Raw genomic sequence first — 17,817 nt, 5'->3', positions numbered from 1 at the left:
TAAATACAGACATGGACAGTATAAGGACACAGATAAAGCTGAGAAGCCTGGATGTTTTCTCTTTAAGGTCATAGAAACACCTGGCCTTGCAATTGGGGATAACAAGTAGAAAGCTAAAAATGCATTGGCGGTGGAATTCATAATTATAGACTACAAGTAGATATATGTAAAAATGGGTTAGCTAACAATAGGCGCTGAAAGATTGATTTGATATATATGTCTATCAATTATCTATCTATCATTAGTTTAGGAAACAGTTAAGTGTGTAAACACAGAAGACTTAAATGTTTAGAGAAAATGGAATTAGGAGTAAAGTCCACCTGTCCTGTGAGTCAGGGACAAGAACCCTGATTTGGGGAGTCTAGAGGTCTGCACCATCTCTGTCATTAAGATAACATAGAGATTGCTGAGTCCCACAAGAACACTCATTCATATTCTCCTTTGGGTAAATAGAAGGGGTTAAGACTAACTCTTCCCAGTGCTTCAGCTCTCACATCAACACACACCAAGATTCAGATTTGTTACGACAGTTCTCTTCACCTCATGAGGAGAAGGATAATAATTCACCTCTTTCCATATTCATGAAGATGAATGTCATAACAGTGCTCAGTCTTCCCATTCCTTCTCCTTATGAATTGCAGCCCCAGAACTAGTGCTGTGCCGTCTTCATGGAAAAACAAACGGCTTTCATGCATAATGAGGTTCATATCGTGCTAATCTGTCTTGTATAAATGAAATCCCTAAGGTATTACAACCATTCTGAACTACGCATTTGTTTAGATTTCTGACATGCAACTGTAGTCATTAAAAAAAAGCTTATGCTTTTTTATAATTCTGGAATAAGACATTGATTTGTTATTATTACTTCTCTGGAAATAATCCCATCTATTTGGAAAAATCACAGCTGAACTGAACCACCTTCAACAATATGAATAAGTATCACAAATAAGGTAAGAATTCAGCTGCCCCTTAAAACATGCCTTATTTTCTAGTAAATTTATGTAGATATGCCAATTAAGGCATGAGGCCCAAACTCCTTCTATAACCTCAGAAAAAACTAAGGCATTATCAGAGCTAGGAGAGCAAGCTGCACAGTCTAAACACAGCTTCTCTTGACTTCCTTCCTCCACCTTTTCCCTTTACTTCTTCCCTTCCTGTTGTCTCCAATTGATCAGTGCAGCTCTCTGCAGGGGGGGAAATGAAAGCTCTCAAGTTCTAGGCAGCTCTGTGGAGCCTGCCTTTCAGGACACTTCTGAAGAAATTTTGCTTGTGAGCTACAACATCAGATCCAAAACAAAGAAGGTCACTGAAAGGGGAAAGCAAAAGCTAGAGATTCATAAGCACAAACAAAAGTACCGAAAGATTCTTTAGGGATGTCAAAGACTTTGTGGAATGAAATGAAGCAAGAAGAATAGACCCGAGAGGGGAAAAAGATTGAAGTTCAGTTTGGCCTCATTTGACTTTTAAAGTTGGTTGATCTTAAGAAAGTATTTTTATTAGCATACATTAATAAAACAAGGAAGTGTCATTGTTTGATCTTTTGAAATGTTGGGCAACTACACATCCACATTTGTCTTTAGGAAGATGAGTCACTATTCCAATACAGTATGGTCATAGGGGAGAAGCTATTAAGTTTCTTACTATCAGCTCCTCTGCCCTGATTTAGAATTGTTTCCTTTCCAGGCTCTTTGCCATTATTGCATCAAGCCACCCTTAATGGATACAAATAATACCAGTTGATTACAGACTTCTTTGTGTTACTTTGCCTTAAATTCTGACTACACATCAACCACCCTACTTATTAAGATAATAACTCAGCTGAGTTTTTTCTTCATGAATATGAGCTCTGGGGAGAAGAAGGTAAAGATTTCTAGAAAAATGAGCTCAAGAAGTCTCTTAATGATTCTCTTATATCTATAGAGAGATGAATAGTAAGAGGTGACATTTGTTAAGGACCTTTTGGTGTACCTTCATCACTGAGTGTCACAAATACATTGAATATTTACAATCATTTCATGAGAAAAGTGCTATTATTGCTTCCAGTTTTTGGTTAGGGAAGCTGGGTTATAGAGAGGTGAAGAAATACGACCAAACTTCAACAGCTAGTCAGGCCTAGAACCCTATTGTCCATCTGTGCTGGATTAAAGCCCCTTCCTTCGCCCTGCCACTTTGGCTACTAGATTAACTCTTGGCTTTGACATTGAATTGGCTGACATGTCTTTGGAAACTCTGGCCAGGCATTAAGATGTAATGTTTTGGCTCAATAATTCCTTGTACTATTTTTGATTATTCTCTGAGCTTTGTGAACAGCCTTCTCCAGAGCTGTAAGTAAAATCTAGAATCCATTATTTTCTCTTTCCTCCCTTAGTCTTGCCTGGCCCCAACTGTCTAAGGGATAAAGTTTGGTTAGGAACCAATGATTCTCATCTTGAAGGTCAAGAATGCTGGCAAGAATGTGATTTCAGACTTGAGCCAAATGACTTAAGATTCAGGACAGGAGAGTTACTACTGCAAACTGTCTGCCTGAATGACAGGGCCATGAGAGCAGTTACCATTGCAGTTTGATTTCTGTGTCTCTACCATCAGCACAGTTACTCGGCAAATCCTGAGTGCTCAATAAGCACTTATGACTGAACACATGGATTAATGAATGAATGGGAGAAAGCAGTGGTATTGGGCAGACTACGGCACAGGTTGTGAAAAAACGACCACTGGGAAGTTTAGGCAGTGTCCTTTATATACCAATGCTGGGTCTGCTGGATAATATCTCAAAGAGCCAGGACAATCCCTGTCAGATGAGGGAGTTGAAGCTCTGAATAGCCCTTCTACTCCCATTATGTCTGGCTCAATAATTGAGAATGAACTAGTCTGTGGCTAGATTCAGCAAGAGAGCAAGAAAAGCTAAAGTCAGGGAGTTTGGCTCAAATTTCCTACCTTGCCATAACTGAAGGCAGGGGTCTGGGGTAGTTGTTTTTGTATATCTCCCTTTAGCTCATTTCTGGGCAAGGCCAATCATTGGCATCATTCAGCCTTCAATACAAGCCTGCAATCTGCACATAGATATAGAGCATCAGCTGTAGGCACACTGGTTCTATTTATTTCATAACTAATGCTAGGAACTGCTGAATGAGGTACTTGAGCATTTCCCTTAACCAGCCTCTACTACTTGTTGTTTCAAGCCCTCTGTTAGCAGCTCCTGCAGTTCGAGGTCATTCACATTCTTACTTCATGTTTGTATCTTCAACACCTAGCATAGGTGTGACCTAGAATTGATATGCAAGGAGTGCTTTGAGTAGACAAACAATTGGATAACTATAAGTCTATTTTTAATTAAAAAACTTATTTATTGTCAAAGTTATGTACAGAGGGGCTACAATTTCATATGTAAGGCAGTGAGTACATTCCTTATCCAACTTGTTATCGCCTCCCTCATTTTTCCCTGTCTATCCTCCTCCTTACTCCCCCACCCCCCCATGAGTTGTACAGTGGTTTACAGCATATAGCTTTGTAAATATTGCTGTTGCATTGCTTTGTTTTTATCCTTTGTCTCTCGATTTTGATGTTCCCCTTCCCTTCCCTAGTTCCAATAAACACATATACAACACCCGGGTTACCAAAATTAGTTACAGTGACATCAGAGGTAAAATTATGGGGAAGAAAGACAAAAGAAAAAAAGCATAATTTCACATGGTATGTTGAAAATAACAACACCAATGCTAAAGCACTTGTTTTCATAAAGTGGAGGTCATGTCGCTTAGCATTATCTTATATGTTCATATGCACATAGCTATTGAGCTATTGTGATCTTCTGCTAGGACTATCCTAGATGTGTACTAATTATTACCAATGAGGGAAACCATACAGTCTATATTTCTTTGGGTCTAGCTGATTTCACTTAGTATAATTTTTTTTCTAAGTCTTTCTATTTCCTTATGAATGGGGCAATGTCATTCTTTCTGATAGAGGCATAGAATTCCATTGTGGATATGTACCACGTTTTCTTGATCTACTCATCTACTGAGGGGCATTTAGGTTGGTTCCATATTTTGGCGATGGCAAATTGTGCTGCAATGAACATAATTGTGCTTATGGCTTTAGTGTGGTCTTGTTTGTAATTATTTTTAATTTTTTGAAATTATCTTTAAGTAGTTATACAAAGGAGTTGCCATTTAACAATGCTATTCATGAAGACATGCATCTTAAAAAAAATTTTTATTGTAAAGGTGATACACAGGGGGGTTGCCGTTATATAAGTCAGATAATGAGTACATTTCTTTTTGAACAGTGTCTTTCCTTCTCTTGCTCACTCCCAATTTTTCTCTCCTGTCTCAACCCACAAGTTCATTTTCAACATAGTGTCATGTATAGGGAGTACCACTGCTGCATTTGTTCACCCTTTGTCCCCCCATTTCTGTGCCTCCCAAAGACAGATAAATGAACAAAAAAGACAAAAATAAAATAAAATTTAAAAAGGCAACAAAGAAAAATGTTCCCATTTCCTGGAGTTCATTTTGACAAATATATTTTATCATCTTGACACATGTTTTTAAATGAATAGTGATGCTTTTTGAAATTTACCTCAATAAATAAAAAAAAATCATCTTGTTATAAAACCTTGAAAATATATTTAAAATATATTTAAAAAAAATAAAATAAGAACAACACAAATAATAAAAAAAACCTTGAGCAAATAAGCAAACTAGATCACCTCGATTTGCTCAAAAACAAAAACATTTACAATTTTATTTAACCTTTTTGTCTTCACTTAAAATGTTGAAATTAAGAAGTGCTCTACATCACTGGCCATAAAAGAAATGCAAATCAAAACAACATTGAGATTCCATCTCACCCCAGTAAGAATGTCCATTATCAGGAAAACTAACAATAAAAAATGCTGGAGGGGATGTGGCCAAAAGGGAACCCTACTATATTGTTGGTGGGGATGTAAACTTGTTCAACCACTCTGGAAAGCAGTGTGGAGGTTCCTCAGAAGGCTAAACATAGAGCTCCCTTATGACCCAGCAGCCCCACTCTTGGGCATCTACTGAAAAGATTACAAGCAAGAACACACTAAAGCCACCAGCACAATATTCATTGCAGCACAATTCGTCATTGCTAAAATATGGAACCAACCCAGATGCCCCTCAGTAGACGAATGGATCAGGAAAATGTGGTGTATATACACAGTGGGATTCTATGCCTCTATTAGAAAGAACGATGTTGCTCCATTTGTATGGAAATGGGAGGGCTTGGAAAAAATTATACTAAGTGAATTGAGCCAGACCCAAAGAAACATAGACTCTATGGTTTCCCTCATAAGCAATAATTAGTAAATGTTTAGGCTAGTCCTAGCAGAAGATCACAAGAGCCCAATAGCTATGCCCTTATGAACACATAAGATGATGCTAAGTGAAATGAACTCCACATTATGGAAACAAGTGTTATATTGTTGTAATTATTTTCAACATGTATCCCTTTTTTTTTGTTTCTCTTATATTCCCTTCCTGTGGTTGTACTCCCCCATCACTGTATCGCATCTGAGTACCCTGGATACTGTTTATACATGTATTAGAACTAGGGAAAGGAAAGGGAATATCAAAATCAAGAGACAAAGGATTCCAAAAGCAATACTTATAAAACCATTCGGTGTAAACCAACTGTACAACTCATGGGGGGAAAGGGTAAGGGAGGGGGGGAAGTGGGGGAAAAATGGAGGAGGTAACAAGTTGAACAAGAAATGTACTCACTGCCTTACATATGAAACCGTAACCCCTCTGGTACTGCACTTTGACAGTAAAGGGAAAAATGTTGAAATTAAGACACAACCTCTTAACAGGACTTACATTTTTCACTTAATTCTTCCTGGATCATGAATTTGGATGATTGAATTGCAGGCTTGCATGCAAAGCCTACTCTTGAATATGAGAAATAATGAGAGGCAGGAATAGTAGAGGTGATTGAAAGGCCCCTCAAATGTATATATTTAATTGAAATAGTTTCTTTCACCATCTCTCAAGCGTTCCATGAGTATCAGGAATGTAGCAGATTCCAGTTAACTCACAGATTTCCCAGTCAGCTTCTAGAATAATTGAGAGTCAGCTGTAACAATTCAGGTTTCCATTTCAGGCACACATCATGCCAGCCATCAAACTCTGTATTTGTTTTTCCTCTGTTAAACTACCCCCAACCTTGAGACTTCTTTTCTATTACTTTAAAAATCATCAAAGAAACACTAAATATTTATCTTTTTTGGTCCCAAGTATCTTGCCCTCTATCCACAGGAATAAAAATATTAAGAGAAATTCAGCAAATAATCAGAACATATACTTTTATTTCACTGTGACACCTGCAGTGAGTACATTTATCATTTTCTTCTGACTTTTTTTTTGTATCTGGGAAATGAAAGAACTAGTTCTGATTCATTATTTGCAAATGCATTGGAGATTTACCACTCTATCAGGAAAAAAAGTTATATAAAGTAAGGAGCAGTGGCAGTTGTACTTCCCTCTGCTCTTCCATGAGGAGGATTCTTGGCTTTTGTGGCTGGACCAGGCCTGTTGTACTGACTGAAGGAGGAAGAGGAGAATGGCAACAGCCACAATATAGAAAGGCCGGATTAGGGAGGGACAAGAGATTCAAAGAGCAGAGGGCAAAGAGATGAGGATGAGGAGGAAAATAATGAGCAGGAAAATTAGGAAAATATGGTAGTAGCAGAGGAAGAGGTGGAGGAGGAGGAGAAGGAAGAGAGAAGACAGGGAGAGTGAGGATGTTGAACAGATGCTGAATGGTGAGAAGTTGGATTCTCACACTGGATCCCAGGATTCCCAATTCTAAGCAAGTTACACTACTAAACACAGGGAGCTCCTCATTCCTAACAGTGTGACTACTGTTACACCAATCAATTAAATATATATAAAACCTTTGTGCCTGCTTTAACTCATATTTTATGTAGTGTATCTTTTTTTTCACTTTCTTTTTCTTGAGCAGAACAGCAAGGATAGGCATGTTTGTATACATCTGGTCTATTGAGGGTGAAATCAAGATTTTGTAGACTGGAATTCAAGTGGTTACTGGTTAGAAGCTCATCGGTAAAATTCTTGCTTTCATAGATTATAATTTTTAAAATAAATTGACAAAGGTTCATTTGGAAAATCAGCTAAGTCAATCTGTACTTAGATTGTTACTATAAAATATTAACACAATTTGGATACATACTAGTGTTAATGCTTCTACTTTTTCCTTTTAATTTTATTTTTTAAAAAACAGCCTTTAGTTTTTTTTCCCTCTGGTTTCTAAAATAATTAAAATATGTTTTTATCTGGGCATCATTGGCTCACACCTATAATCCTAGCTACTCAGAAGGAGGAGATCTGAGGCTCACAGCTCAAAGCCAGCTGGGGAAGGAAGGTCCATGAGACTCTTACTTACAATTAATTGTAAAAAAATAAAAACAAAAACAAAAAACAACAACAAAAAACAACTGGAAGTGGAGCTATGGCTCAAATAGTGGAGTGCTAGCCTTGAGCAAAAAAGCTCAGAGATGGTGGTCAAAGCCCTGACTTCAAGCCCCAGGACAGGCATTAAAAAATACATATTTTTGTCTTAGTTTTAAATTCTTCTTGTGACTATTTTTTCCTGTGGCTGTTTTTGTATTTTTTAATTGCCTGATACTTTATTACTTTTTGTATGTGTCTATGTAGTAAGGTAGCTTTTGTCTAGTGCATAGCACAAGGCTCTGTATATAGCAGAATCAAAGTTTGTGGACTAATAGAGTTCTCATCTAGTCCTTGCTTTTAGAAAGCTGGAGGTATGATTTTTTTAATTTACTTTTTGTTCTCTTGAATTTATTTCAGGGAAGGTTCAGGATCACAATATAATAGCTATTTTATCAGTTCTTTTAGTGTATGAACTACTTAAAACTACAAATAAATTTTCAGAGATCAGATAAATGGACATATAGTGTCTCTTAAATGTTTAGAAGAACTTTGCAAACGTGCAGAAGGAAAATGTAATGTTTATACATGTTCCTTTGGTTCACTAAACTTTCTCCACTTTGGAACTGACTCTTGGCTAGACAATCAAAGTGATGGAGGACACATAAGTAATTTTCATCTTCAACATCATCTTTGTCCATCAGGATTTTTCGAAGTGGTGTTTTTAATTGTTTTGGTAATAGTATGGTTGAATCAATATTTTCCATTCGTTCTCTCTCAGTGGTCACTTTTACTTTGAAGGTGTGAAAAGGTGTTGGGACTTCTCCCACATTTAAATACATAGGGTCCCCTTCAAATGTTACCCCGTCACAATCACCATCTTTAAAGCCAGGAGGTTGGTAATCTGGGGGTGTAACTTCATCATAGTAGAAAAGTTTCATGGTCAAACAAACATCATTAGGTAAAGGTCCCAGATTTTGCATTAGAATATAAATCTTGCGAATGAGGAGAATACTTGCTTTCTTGGTGTCAGCAGATGACATGTTAGATTCATTGTTTTGATTTTTACTTACAAAATCCATGACTGGTCCATTTTTTGTGTACTTGAACTTAAATTGGTAGCATTCTGAAATTGTCTGAGGGTCTTCTGGATTGGTATATACAGCTAGAATGACCATCCTCAGATATTTTCTTTGTAAAGCATCATAACACCCTAGCATCCATCTAGATGTCTTGTTCCATAAGCACATTCTGGAAATATTCCTCTCAAATATGTGATACAGGATACTGAAACAGCTAGTAGCTTCTTCACCAAAACCAAAGACTGCTGCTCAGTTGATATCTTACTGGGAAATACCAATGCACTCATGGCAGTCCTCTGCAACTGTGCAGTGGCCATCTTCTTCTGAAACTTTAATTCAACCAGAGGTGGATGCCGGATGGAGACCACAGGACCTGGGAAATGCCGCACGTGGTGTCCAATGCGCATGCGCCTGCCTTCAACGGTCACTGGCAGACGCGCCGCCACAGGAGCCCTTTGACCCCCCCCTCCCCACCTACCCCCAATCAGGTCATTTTTTTTCTGGAGGTATGAATTTTTCACTGGTCAGCTTGGTGAGGGTGATCTATAGTTAATAATTATCCACTCAGACATTAATTTAGGTCTACCATGAAGAGTTATTATAGTTTAAAGTCTTATTGACTTGAACTTTATTTTTATCTTTTCTGGTTCGTTTGGACTTTTCTACCTCCTGAGTAACTAGGCTTACAAATGTGAGCTACCAGTTCCTGACTCATCAGTTGACTTTAAATGAATAAAATGATTATCATATGTGGGCTTGGCCTAATCAGAACACTTCTTCAAGGAATCCTTTCTGAGTATCAGAACTTCCAATAGCTTTTGGGTCTACAATGACTGTTCCTTCTTTAACTTGGGGCTCTAGCCTGTTCACCTGCTTCTACCTGGTGGCCTGTGGACCATAAGCTTCAGGTATTCCTGTGGGGTTTTGGTGTGCTGTGAACATGAGTTTCAGCATGAACCCACAAGTAACAGCTTGCTCAATTTTTGTCTCTTTGAGGGTTATTCTTAGATATTTCAGAGTTGTTTAACCACATTCAATTGTGCAAACCAATCCCCACCCCCACTGCCTGCTGTTTCTACTTCCTTGGTTGAACTTTCACTGGAAAGAGTGAATTTTTGATTACTTCTCTTGAATTCCCAAGGACTCTCATTAAGTTTAGTTCCCAGCAAATCTTGACTGAAAGATTTCTGAAATCTTCAAGGTCTGAAAAGGACTCTACCTACAGTATAATTTAAACATACATATAAGCTTTGAATAAACTAGTGCATCTTGAGAATTTAATCTTTCCTTTTTATTTCAAACATTTTCCCTTTCATGTTTAATTTTTGTTTTCCCTTTCATTTTGATGAGAGAATATGTATTTGTCCTACTTTCCTTCTTAGATGTCAGAATTTAGTGAAAAAAGAAAATTACCATGGACAGAGAAAAAGGCTTCTCTGGAGTTAATGAACAGTGGTCATCCCAGGTGGAGAAAAATCAGCAGTGTTTGAGGGCTGGTCTTATCTGAGGGTGTGGAACCAAGAGAGTATTAACTTGCTTATAGGGGGCAATTGACATTCCCCCCATCTTCTCCCTTGACTTAAGAGGTGACAATGACTAAGAACAATGAATTCAGGTGGAATGAAAAGGAAGAAATGTAATTTTATATTGGAAGAATAGAAGAGTTATAAGTAGGAACAATAACCTTTCATTGTTTCCTTTTTTTGCTGAGTTAAAAATTGTAAATGTGATGTACAGAGGGGTTACAGTTATATAAGTCATGTAATGAGTACATTTCTTTTTGAACAGTGTCACTCTTGGCTTTCTTTTCTTCTTCTTTCCCTTCCTCTCTCTCCCTTTATTACTTACTTCTCTTTATCCCCTTTCATTTTCTCCTATCTTCTTCCAAAGAGATAGTGTAAGAACTTTCCAGTTGCTGGTGGCTCACACCTGTAATCCTAGCTTCTTAGGGGGCTGAGATCTGAAGATTAAACTCCAGAACCAGCTTGAAGAGGAAAGTCTGTGAGAGGAAGAGCACTAGCCTTGAATAAAAACAAGAAGCAAACAAAGGAAAAAAAAACTCAGGGACAGCACCCAGACCCAGGTTCAGGCCCCAAGACCAGTACACAGGCATGCACAGTGATAATATAAGATCTTGATATTGTGAGAGATAAGATGAACCAGGAGCCGCTTCTTACTGTCAGGTTGTCAGGGACTTGGAAGGGCTATAGTCAGGATCCAGCATGGATTGACACATGAGGAAAGGAGTCAAGAAGTAGTCTGATCCTTCTCTGACCTGGAGCTTAAGTGAGGACATTTGTTTCTACTCTTTTTTGCTTTGGGAAGTGGTTGCTAATAATGCTTCTAACTTTGAACCCTGGGGAAGAAGGACAACAGTGGGGTTCTGATAGGAAAAGAAAAGTTGGCTGTTACCAAATCTTTACTAAAAGACAAGAGAGAGCCTGAGCCCCACAGTTGGCACCATCCAATTCACCAGTGTGGGAGGCCAGGAGGATGGTAGATTGAGGTTCTAGCCCAGAGCACATTTTCCTGGACTGCCTCACTCTGGTCTCAGGGAAAAACAAAACAAAAAAACCCAATCTGGAAGTAAACTGTCCATGGTGCTGAAGGAAGTGACCGAGCAACTTGGAATCCTGTCTTTTAATTTTTTTCTTTAAATTTTTATTGTCAAGGTGATGTACAGAGGGCTTACAGTTACATATGTAAGGCAGTGAGTATATTGCCTCCTTCCTCATTTTTCTCCCACTGTCCCTCCCCTCTCCCCCCCGTTGTACAGTTGGCTTACAACATATTGCAAGTATTGCTGTTGCTTGGTTCGACTTTTAACCTCTGTTTCATCATTTTGATGTTCCCCTTCTCTTTCCTGATTCAGACAAACATATATATAATACCCAGGGTACCTTGCTCACATGATGAATGGAAAGATGTTGCAGTTCTGCTTTTAAGATGGAACAATAGGAAAGATTCTTCAAAGATGTCTTATTTTGTGTCTAATCCTATGGCATTTGCTTTATAGAAGCACATGAAATAGAGCAATAAGAGGTATGGAAGACTATACAGACTTCTTTTGTGGACCTATTTAGTTTGACTTGTAATTCATAGGAACATTATGCTGAAGAGATTTCTAAGAGATTAAGGAGATTATTTAAATATTCTTCCTAGGGTATAGCAGAGATTGACAATACTTCTGAATTACTGTTAGGAAAACAAAAGGATGTGCTATTAGGTAGATTGTATGAAATACATAGAGCGATATGGTTGAAATATTCATCTTTGTTTTACATCTGGGAATGCCAAATGATGGAACAATTGTGTTATGTCCCCCAGATTATGGTTTATCATAAAAGGGTTACATGCTCCACTGCCTTATAAGAGAAATTTTATTTGAACTATAAGGCATTTCTAGGCCTCATGAATGATTGGTAGGAGGTGCAGTCTTTTCTAACATAAAATGCTGCTGACTAGAATTACAGTTACCATTAACAGGAATGTAAAGGAAATAATTTTGTTTCAACAGTCATACCTTGAGGGCAAATGGGTCATAGAGAGTGATTAAATTGAAAGTTGGACCCAATAATAATCACTATACATGTATCCCTTGTGTATGACCTCACTTTGTTTTCCTCAGGATTTAGCATTCTCAGACATTTGCCATTGTATTAAGATATACTGATAGCCATAATAAGGTGATTGACTGCACCATTAGATCATTCACTATGAAAGTATTCTCAGCATGAAAAGACTGCATATTGATATTTCTTTCTAAATTGAAATATTATACAGAGGGCAAAAGGATTAGACAGATATAGCAAGTAATTTGATGGCAAGAAGAATACCATAGATCAGCAGTGATGAGCATTTTTCATAAAAACACGAGTACAAGGATGAGAAAAACAATGCCTTTCAAATTTATGAAGCATCTATTTGAATCAGAAGAGCTTTTCAAATAGAAAGTTATGGAAACATTATGAATGTTTACTTAAAGTAGTTATTATGACCTGATAATCCTGAACAATTGGTGAAAATGAGAATTTATGTGTAAGCTCATAAAAAAGGAGCTTCTACTCCAGGAAATTATATATGTCTTCAGAGTAATATGACTCTCTCAAGGCTGTTTATTTTTAATGCATTTTTGAAGTTTCCTTAGGACATTATGGCTCTCTGAATTTTTAATGCCTGATCCACACCACTACTTACGCCTGCATATTGTGCCTTTCTTGCAGCTAGCTAAGAAGAAATCTGTCCCTCAACAGATTTGGCTGGCAGATTCCTGTACGTTTCACAGGAGTTAGTGGTACATGATGGCATTATGTGTGTGCATTTTGTGGTCCTCTTAGGTATAGAATGAGGAATAAGAGCAGGGAACAAGGCATGAATGGAGACACAGAGAGGCAGAGGGGCTCATTTAGAGAGATGGTTGAGATATATGGAAAAGCAAAAGGTGCATTAGAATTAAGTCACAGGAGGGAAAAGAGAATGAGAACAGTGGAAATGAAGTCAGGAAACTTCCATCATTCCAATGAGGAAGCCATGAGACCACATCTGTGGAGGTGGGTGCTCTAGCTGTACATTTACAGTCTGCATCATTTAGTGACTCTATTGTTCTACCCAAGGTCATATGGTATTAAACAGAGGACAATTCTTCTCTGATACATATATTTGTGTTGGACCTGGGGCTTGAACTTAGGGCCATGCACTCTCATTTGGCCTTTTTTCCCCCCTTAAGGCAAATTTTCTCCCCTTTGGAGGAGGTCAGTATTTTTCTTAGGATCTTCAACAAGTAAAATGAAGCCCACCCACATTACAGAAGGCAAGCATTTTTGTCACCTAATTTTATAATTATATTAATTAATTAATTATTAAATAAATAATTAATTAATATTTAATTTAATATTATAATATATAATATTTGTATCTCTAAAAGTTGTCTTCAGAATAACATCCAAATATGTTTGGACAAAATCAGTGTATGGTAGCCTAGGAAATTTATTTAAAGTGAGTGTAAGAAGTGTCACATGAATGTGTCATAAGTCCCTGCAGTGGGTTGACTGAAAACTAGGGTGAAGGAAAGGAACAGAGCACAAAGCCTGAGTGTTTTCCTGACTTCAGTGTGATTAATGTTGTATGCCGAGTTGCCTAGGCAATTATATTGTCGTTTACTTGTTTCCAAATCTCTGTTCTAAGCTCTTGTCTCTGGCCTTTTCCTCAGGGACCACCTCTGCTTTCCTGGGGCTGAACTTTAGGTGCCTCACAGATGGCTTCCAATCTTGCTTTGTGTGTGTGTGTGTGTGTGTGTGTGTGTGTGTGTGTGTGTGTGTGTGTGTGTGTGTGTGTTGGTCCTGGGGCTTGAACTCAGGGCCTGGGTGCTGCTTCTTAGCTTTTTTGCTCAAGGTTAGTATTCTACCACTTGAGCCACAGCTCTACTTCGTACCTTTGGATGGTTAATTGGTGATAAGATTCTAACAAACTTTCCTGTCCAGGCTCAGTTTGAACCATAATCCTCAGATCTCAGCCTCCTGAGTAGCTGGGATTGAAAGTGTGAGCCACTGGTCAGATCTGAATTTTGTTTGGTTGTATTTCCTAAAAAGTACTTCAAGTTCCTTCCTTAGGTTTATCTTCCTTCTCTTTTGTTCTGTATCTAGCATTTTATGATCCAGAATTTCCTTTTATTAACCCAGCCTGAAAGTTGTGCTCTCATTCCTCTTACTTCCAATATGATGAAAATCAAGAAATCATGTTCCTGTTGCCCCTTCAAGGTTTCTTCACTCATTCCCTTTGCCATTCCTCTGAATACTGGCCTAGTTCAGAACTTTATTATTACCACTTTGTGCTTTTGAATTGTTTCCTAAACCACCAATGGCCATGCCATCCCCCACCAGAAGTGCCCATCTGAGATGTGTGAGGATAACATCTCTATATGCTCCAGAAGAGCCCAGTCTCTCAGGATCTGGCATGGCTCTCATTTGAGGATGCTTTATAAAGTGTACTTCCAAAAAAATCTTTCAAAAATTTTAATACATTCTCAAGATAGAGGTACTTTTGACTTGATTTAGTTATGACCTAATTGGCTTGGTGAGAGCTATTAATATGCTAGGAGAAATTCCTTCAGGTCCCTTTCTTCCCATAATGAATTTTTTAAGGGCACCATTTAAAATCAAGGTCAGCCCACAAAGGCATCATTTGCCTTATGGTACCAGGTAGAGGTTTTAATCCAATCTTATTCTGAGTGAACCTTTTTTGTTTCATGTAAAAAACAGCTCTAATAAACTTCATTAAAAACTCATAGTACATATAATACAAAGAGGCCTGATGGCATTTTTCTCCCATGACAGAACTCAATAGATGCCCCTTCATGTCTTCCCTAGTGGTTGTTAGTCACTGGGCACAACAGAAGGGGTTTCTAGATCATCAAAGAGCTCCTTTTCTCTATTGCTACCTTGGTCTTTTTCCTCCCTTAATCCCATTTTCTCCCTTCTTGAATTACCTTGTTCAGTTTGCTTCCCCTAAAATTTTCCCTTTAGTGAATTATGACACTGAATTATAGCAACCAGGGCTTTTGAGTTAAGTGAATTTTGTCATATTCTAATTTTAAGGCTATTGCAAAACATAGTTTATCAGATCAACTAAACATTTAATTTTCAAGCAGATGGGCATTGCAAAATATGTAGTTTTGTGCCTCATTGAGAGTAGACAAAGGTAATTTTTTTTCCAAATGGAAAGAGATCTGATTTTGATAAGATGATTAAAATATAATTGAAAATAGAAACTTAGTAGTAGGAAAGAAACCACTTTTTTTTTTTAAGAAGAAAGGAGATTGAAGGGTTCTTAGAAGCAATGAGGTGGATTCTTGGCTGTAAGATGCGTTTGGAGGCTTGTGACACATAGAGAAATCAGAATGTCTGTGTGGTTTTCAGGGAGCACTTGGGAATCTCTGGGTGAAATGCTCTGGTATCAAGATGCCATGTATATGTCTCGTTAGGTGTGTAAAAATGCACTTGGAGCAGGACTCATGGAGCCATGAATGTTGGCACTTGAAGTCCTGGGATGTTTCCAGGAAGAACCCTTTCTTTTTTTTTTTCCAAATTTTTATTATCAAACTGATGTACAGAGAGGTTACAGTTTCATATGTTAGGCATTGGATACATTTCTTTTTTAATTTTTTTAAAAGTTTTTATTATAAAACTGATGTACAGAGAGGTTACAGTTTCACACGTTAGGCATTGGATACATTTCTTGTACTGTTTGTTACCTTGTCCCTCATACCCCCCTCCCTCCTCCCCCTTTCCCTTCCCGCCCCCCCCCCCCCAGGTGTTCAGTTCACTTACACCAGTTTTGCAAGTATTGCTTTTGTAGTTGTTTGTCTTTTTTTACCCTGTGTCTCTCAATTTTGGTATTCCCTTTCAATTTCCTGCATCCAATACCAGTATACACGGTTTCCAATATACTCAGATAAGATTACAGAGATAGTGTAAGTACAACCACAGGAAGGTGACACAAGAACATCATCAATAATAGAAGCTACATACACACATGGGATGTTGAAAGTAGTTACAACTGTGATATAACAATTGTTTCCATAACATGGAGTTCATTTCACTTAACATCATCTTATGTGTTCATAAGGGTATAGCTATTGGGCCTTGTGATGCTCTGCTATGACTTGCCTAAACCTGTACTAATTATTCCCAATAAGGGAGACCATAGAGTCCATGTTTCTTTGGGTCTGGCTCACTTCACTTAGTATAACTTTTTCCAAGTCCTTCCATTTCCTTACAAATGGGACAATGTCATTCTTTCTGATAGAGGCATAAAATTCCATTGTGTATATGTACCACATTTTCCTGATCCATTCATCTACTGAGGGGCATCTGGGTTGGTTCCAGATTCTCGCTATGACAAATTGTGCTGTGATGAACATTGTTGTGCTGGTGGCATTACTGTGATTTTGTTTGTGGTCTTTTGGATAGATACCCAAAAGTGGGGCTGCTGGGTCATAGGGGAGTTCTATATTTAGCCTTCTGAGGAATCTCCATACCGCTTGCCAGAGTGGCTGAACCAATTTACATTCCCACCAACAATGAAGTAGGGTTCCCTTTTGGCCACATCCCCTCCAACAATTGTTATTGTTAGTTTTCTTGATATATGACATTCTTCCTGGGGTGAGATGGAATCTCAATGTTGTTTTGATTTGCATTTCTTTTATGGCCAGTGATGTAGAGCATTTTTTCATATGTCTCTTGGACATTCTCATTTCCTCATCAGAGAAGTCTCTTTGTAAGTCTTTAGCCCACTTGATGAGGGGGCTATTGGTAGGAAGAACCCTTTCTGTAGCAGAGATAGAGATGGGTCCCTCATGTCACTCACAAAAGAAGTAAATGAAGAGTGATACTTTTTGTTGTACAGGAAGGCTCATATACCATCATTTAGTATGTTAACTCTGTACATATTTCTAATGTACTAGATTTACAAAATTGCTGCAGCTTTAAATTTCAGGAATACTGCATAGAGTGAGGAGACTCTCTAGTTCCATAAATTTGAGATTAAAATTGTGTAATCCTGCTTCTGTGTGATAATGTTTGGAGTGAAGGGCATCTGCACCTCATCTTACACTTCCTATTCAGTTAACAGCCAAGTTTCTGAACCTGTAGTTTCTGTAGAGGTAAACTATCTGATGTCTTGACAAAGCTGTGATTCTGTCAGTTCTCTGTTTCTCTGTCTTTTTCTTTCTTCCTCCCCCTCCCCCACCCTTGTCTCAGAAGAATGAAGGATTACTTATTCCCAATTTAAGCCTTTCCCTAAATCTTTTAGTAGAAAGGAGAAACATCAAATAATCTCTTTCCTTTGATTTCTTTCTAGTAAATATGCCCCAAAGGAGATAGAGAGGAAGAAAATAAAGAAACCCAAGAATTCATAATAGTTGTATAAATTAATCTTTATGAGGAATACACACACAGAGACACATACACACATGCACAAAACCATGAACAAAATCAGACTGTTCTGTATGTTGAATTTAATTAATTAGTTATTTTTGTGTGCTGGTACTGGGGCTTACATTCAAGACCTGTGTGGTATTCCTTAGGCTTTTTTTGGGTGGGGGGTGTCCGGGAGGTCTGCAGTCCTTAGGCTTTGTGGCTCAAGGCTAACACTACCACTTGAGCCCCGCCTCCATGTCCAGATTTTTGGTGGTTAACTGGTGATAAGAGTCTCATGGATTTTTCTTCTGGGGTTGGTGTTGAATCTTCTGATCTCAGCCTCCCGAGTAGATAGGATTGTAGGTGTGAAACACTGGTGCCTAGAAT

At 38.0% G+C, this 17,817-nt stretch overlaps 1 protein-coding gene across 1 annotated transcript; it reads right to left on the bottom strand.

Moving 5' to 3' along the window:
• Positions 1–7,966: 7,966 nt before the first annotated feature.
• Positions 7,967–8,832, bottom strand: LOC125348013 (HORMA domain-containing protein 1-like). The gene is given in 2 exon segments (XM_048340953.1): positions 7,967–8,658; positions 8,661–8,832. Coding segments are annotated over 2 exon segments (864 nt in total).
• Positions 8,833–17,817: the final 8,985 nt, after the last annotated feature.

Source organism: Perognathus longimembris, chromosome 1, assembly GCF_023159225.1.
Source record: "Perognathus longimembris pacificus isolate PPM17 chromosome 1, ASM2315922v1, whole genome shotgun sequence".
Classification (NCBI taxonomy): Eukaryota; Metazoa; Chordata; class Mammalia; order Rodentia; family Heteromyidae; genus Perognathus; species Perognathus longimembris.
The sequence above is the reverse complement of the archived record's forward strand: the minus strand, read 5'-3'. Positions and strand labels throughout refer to the sequence as shown.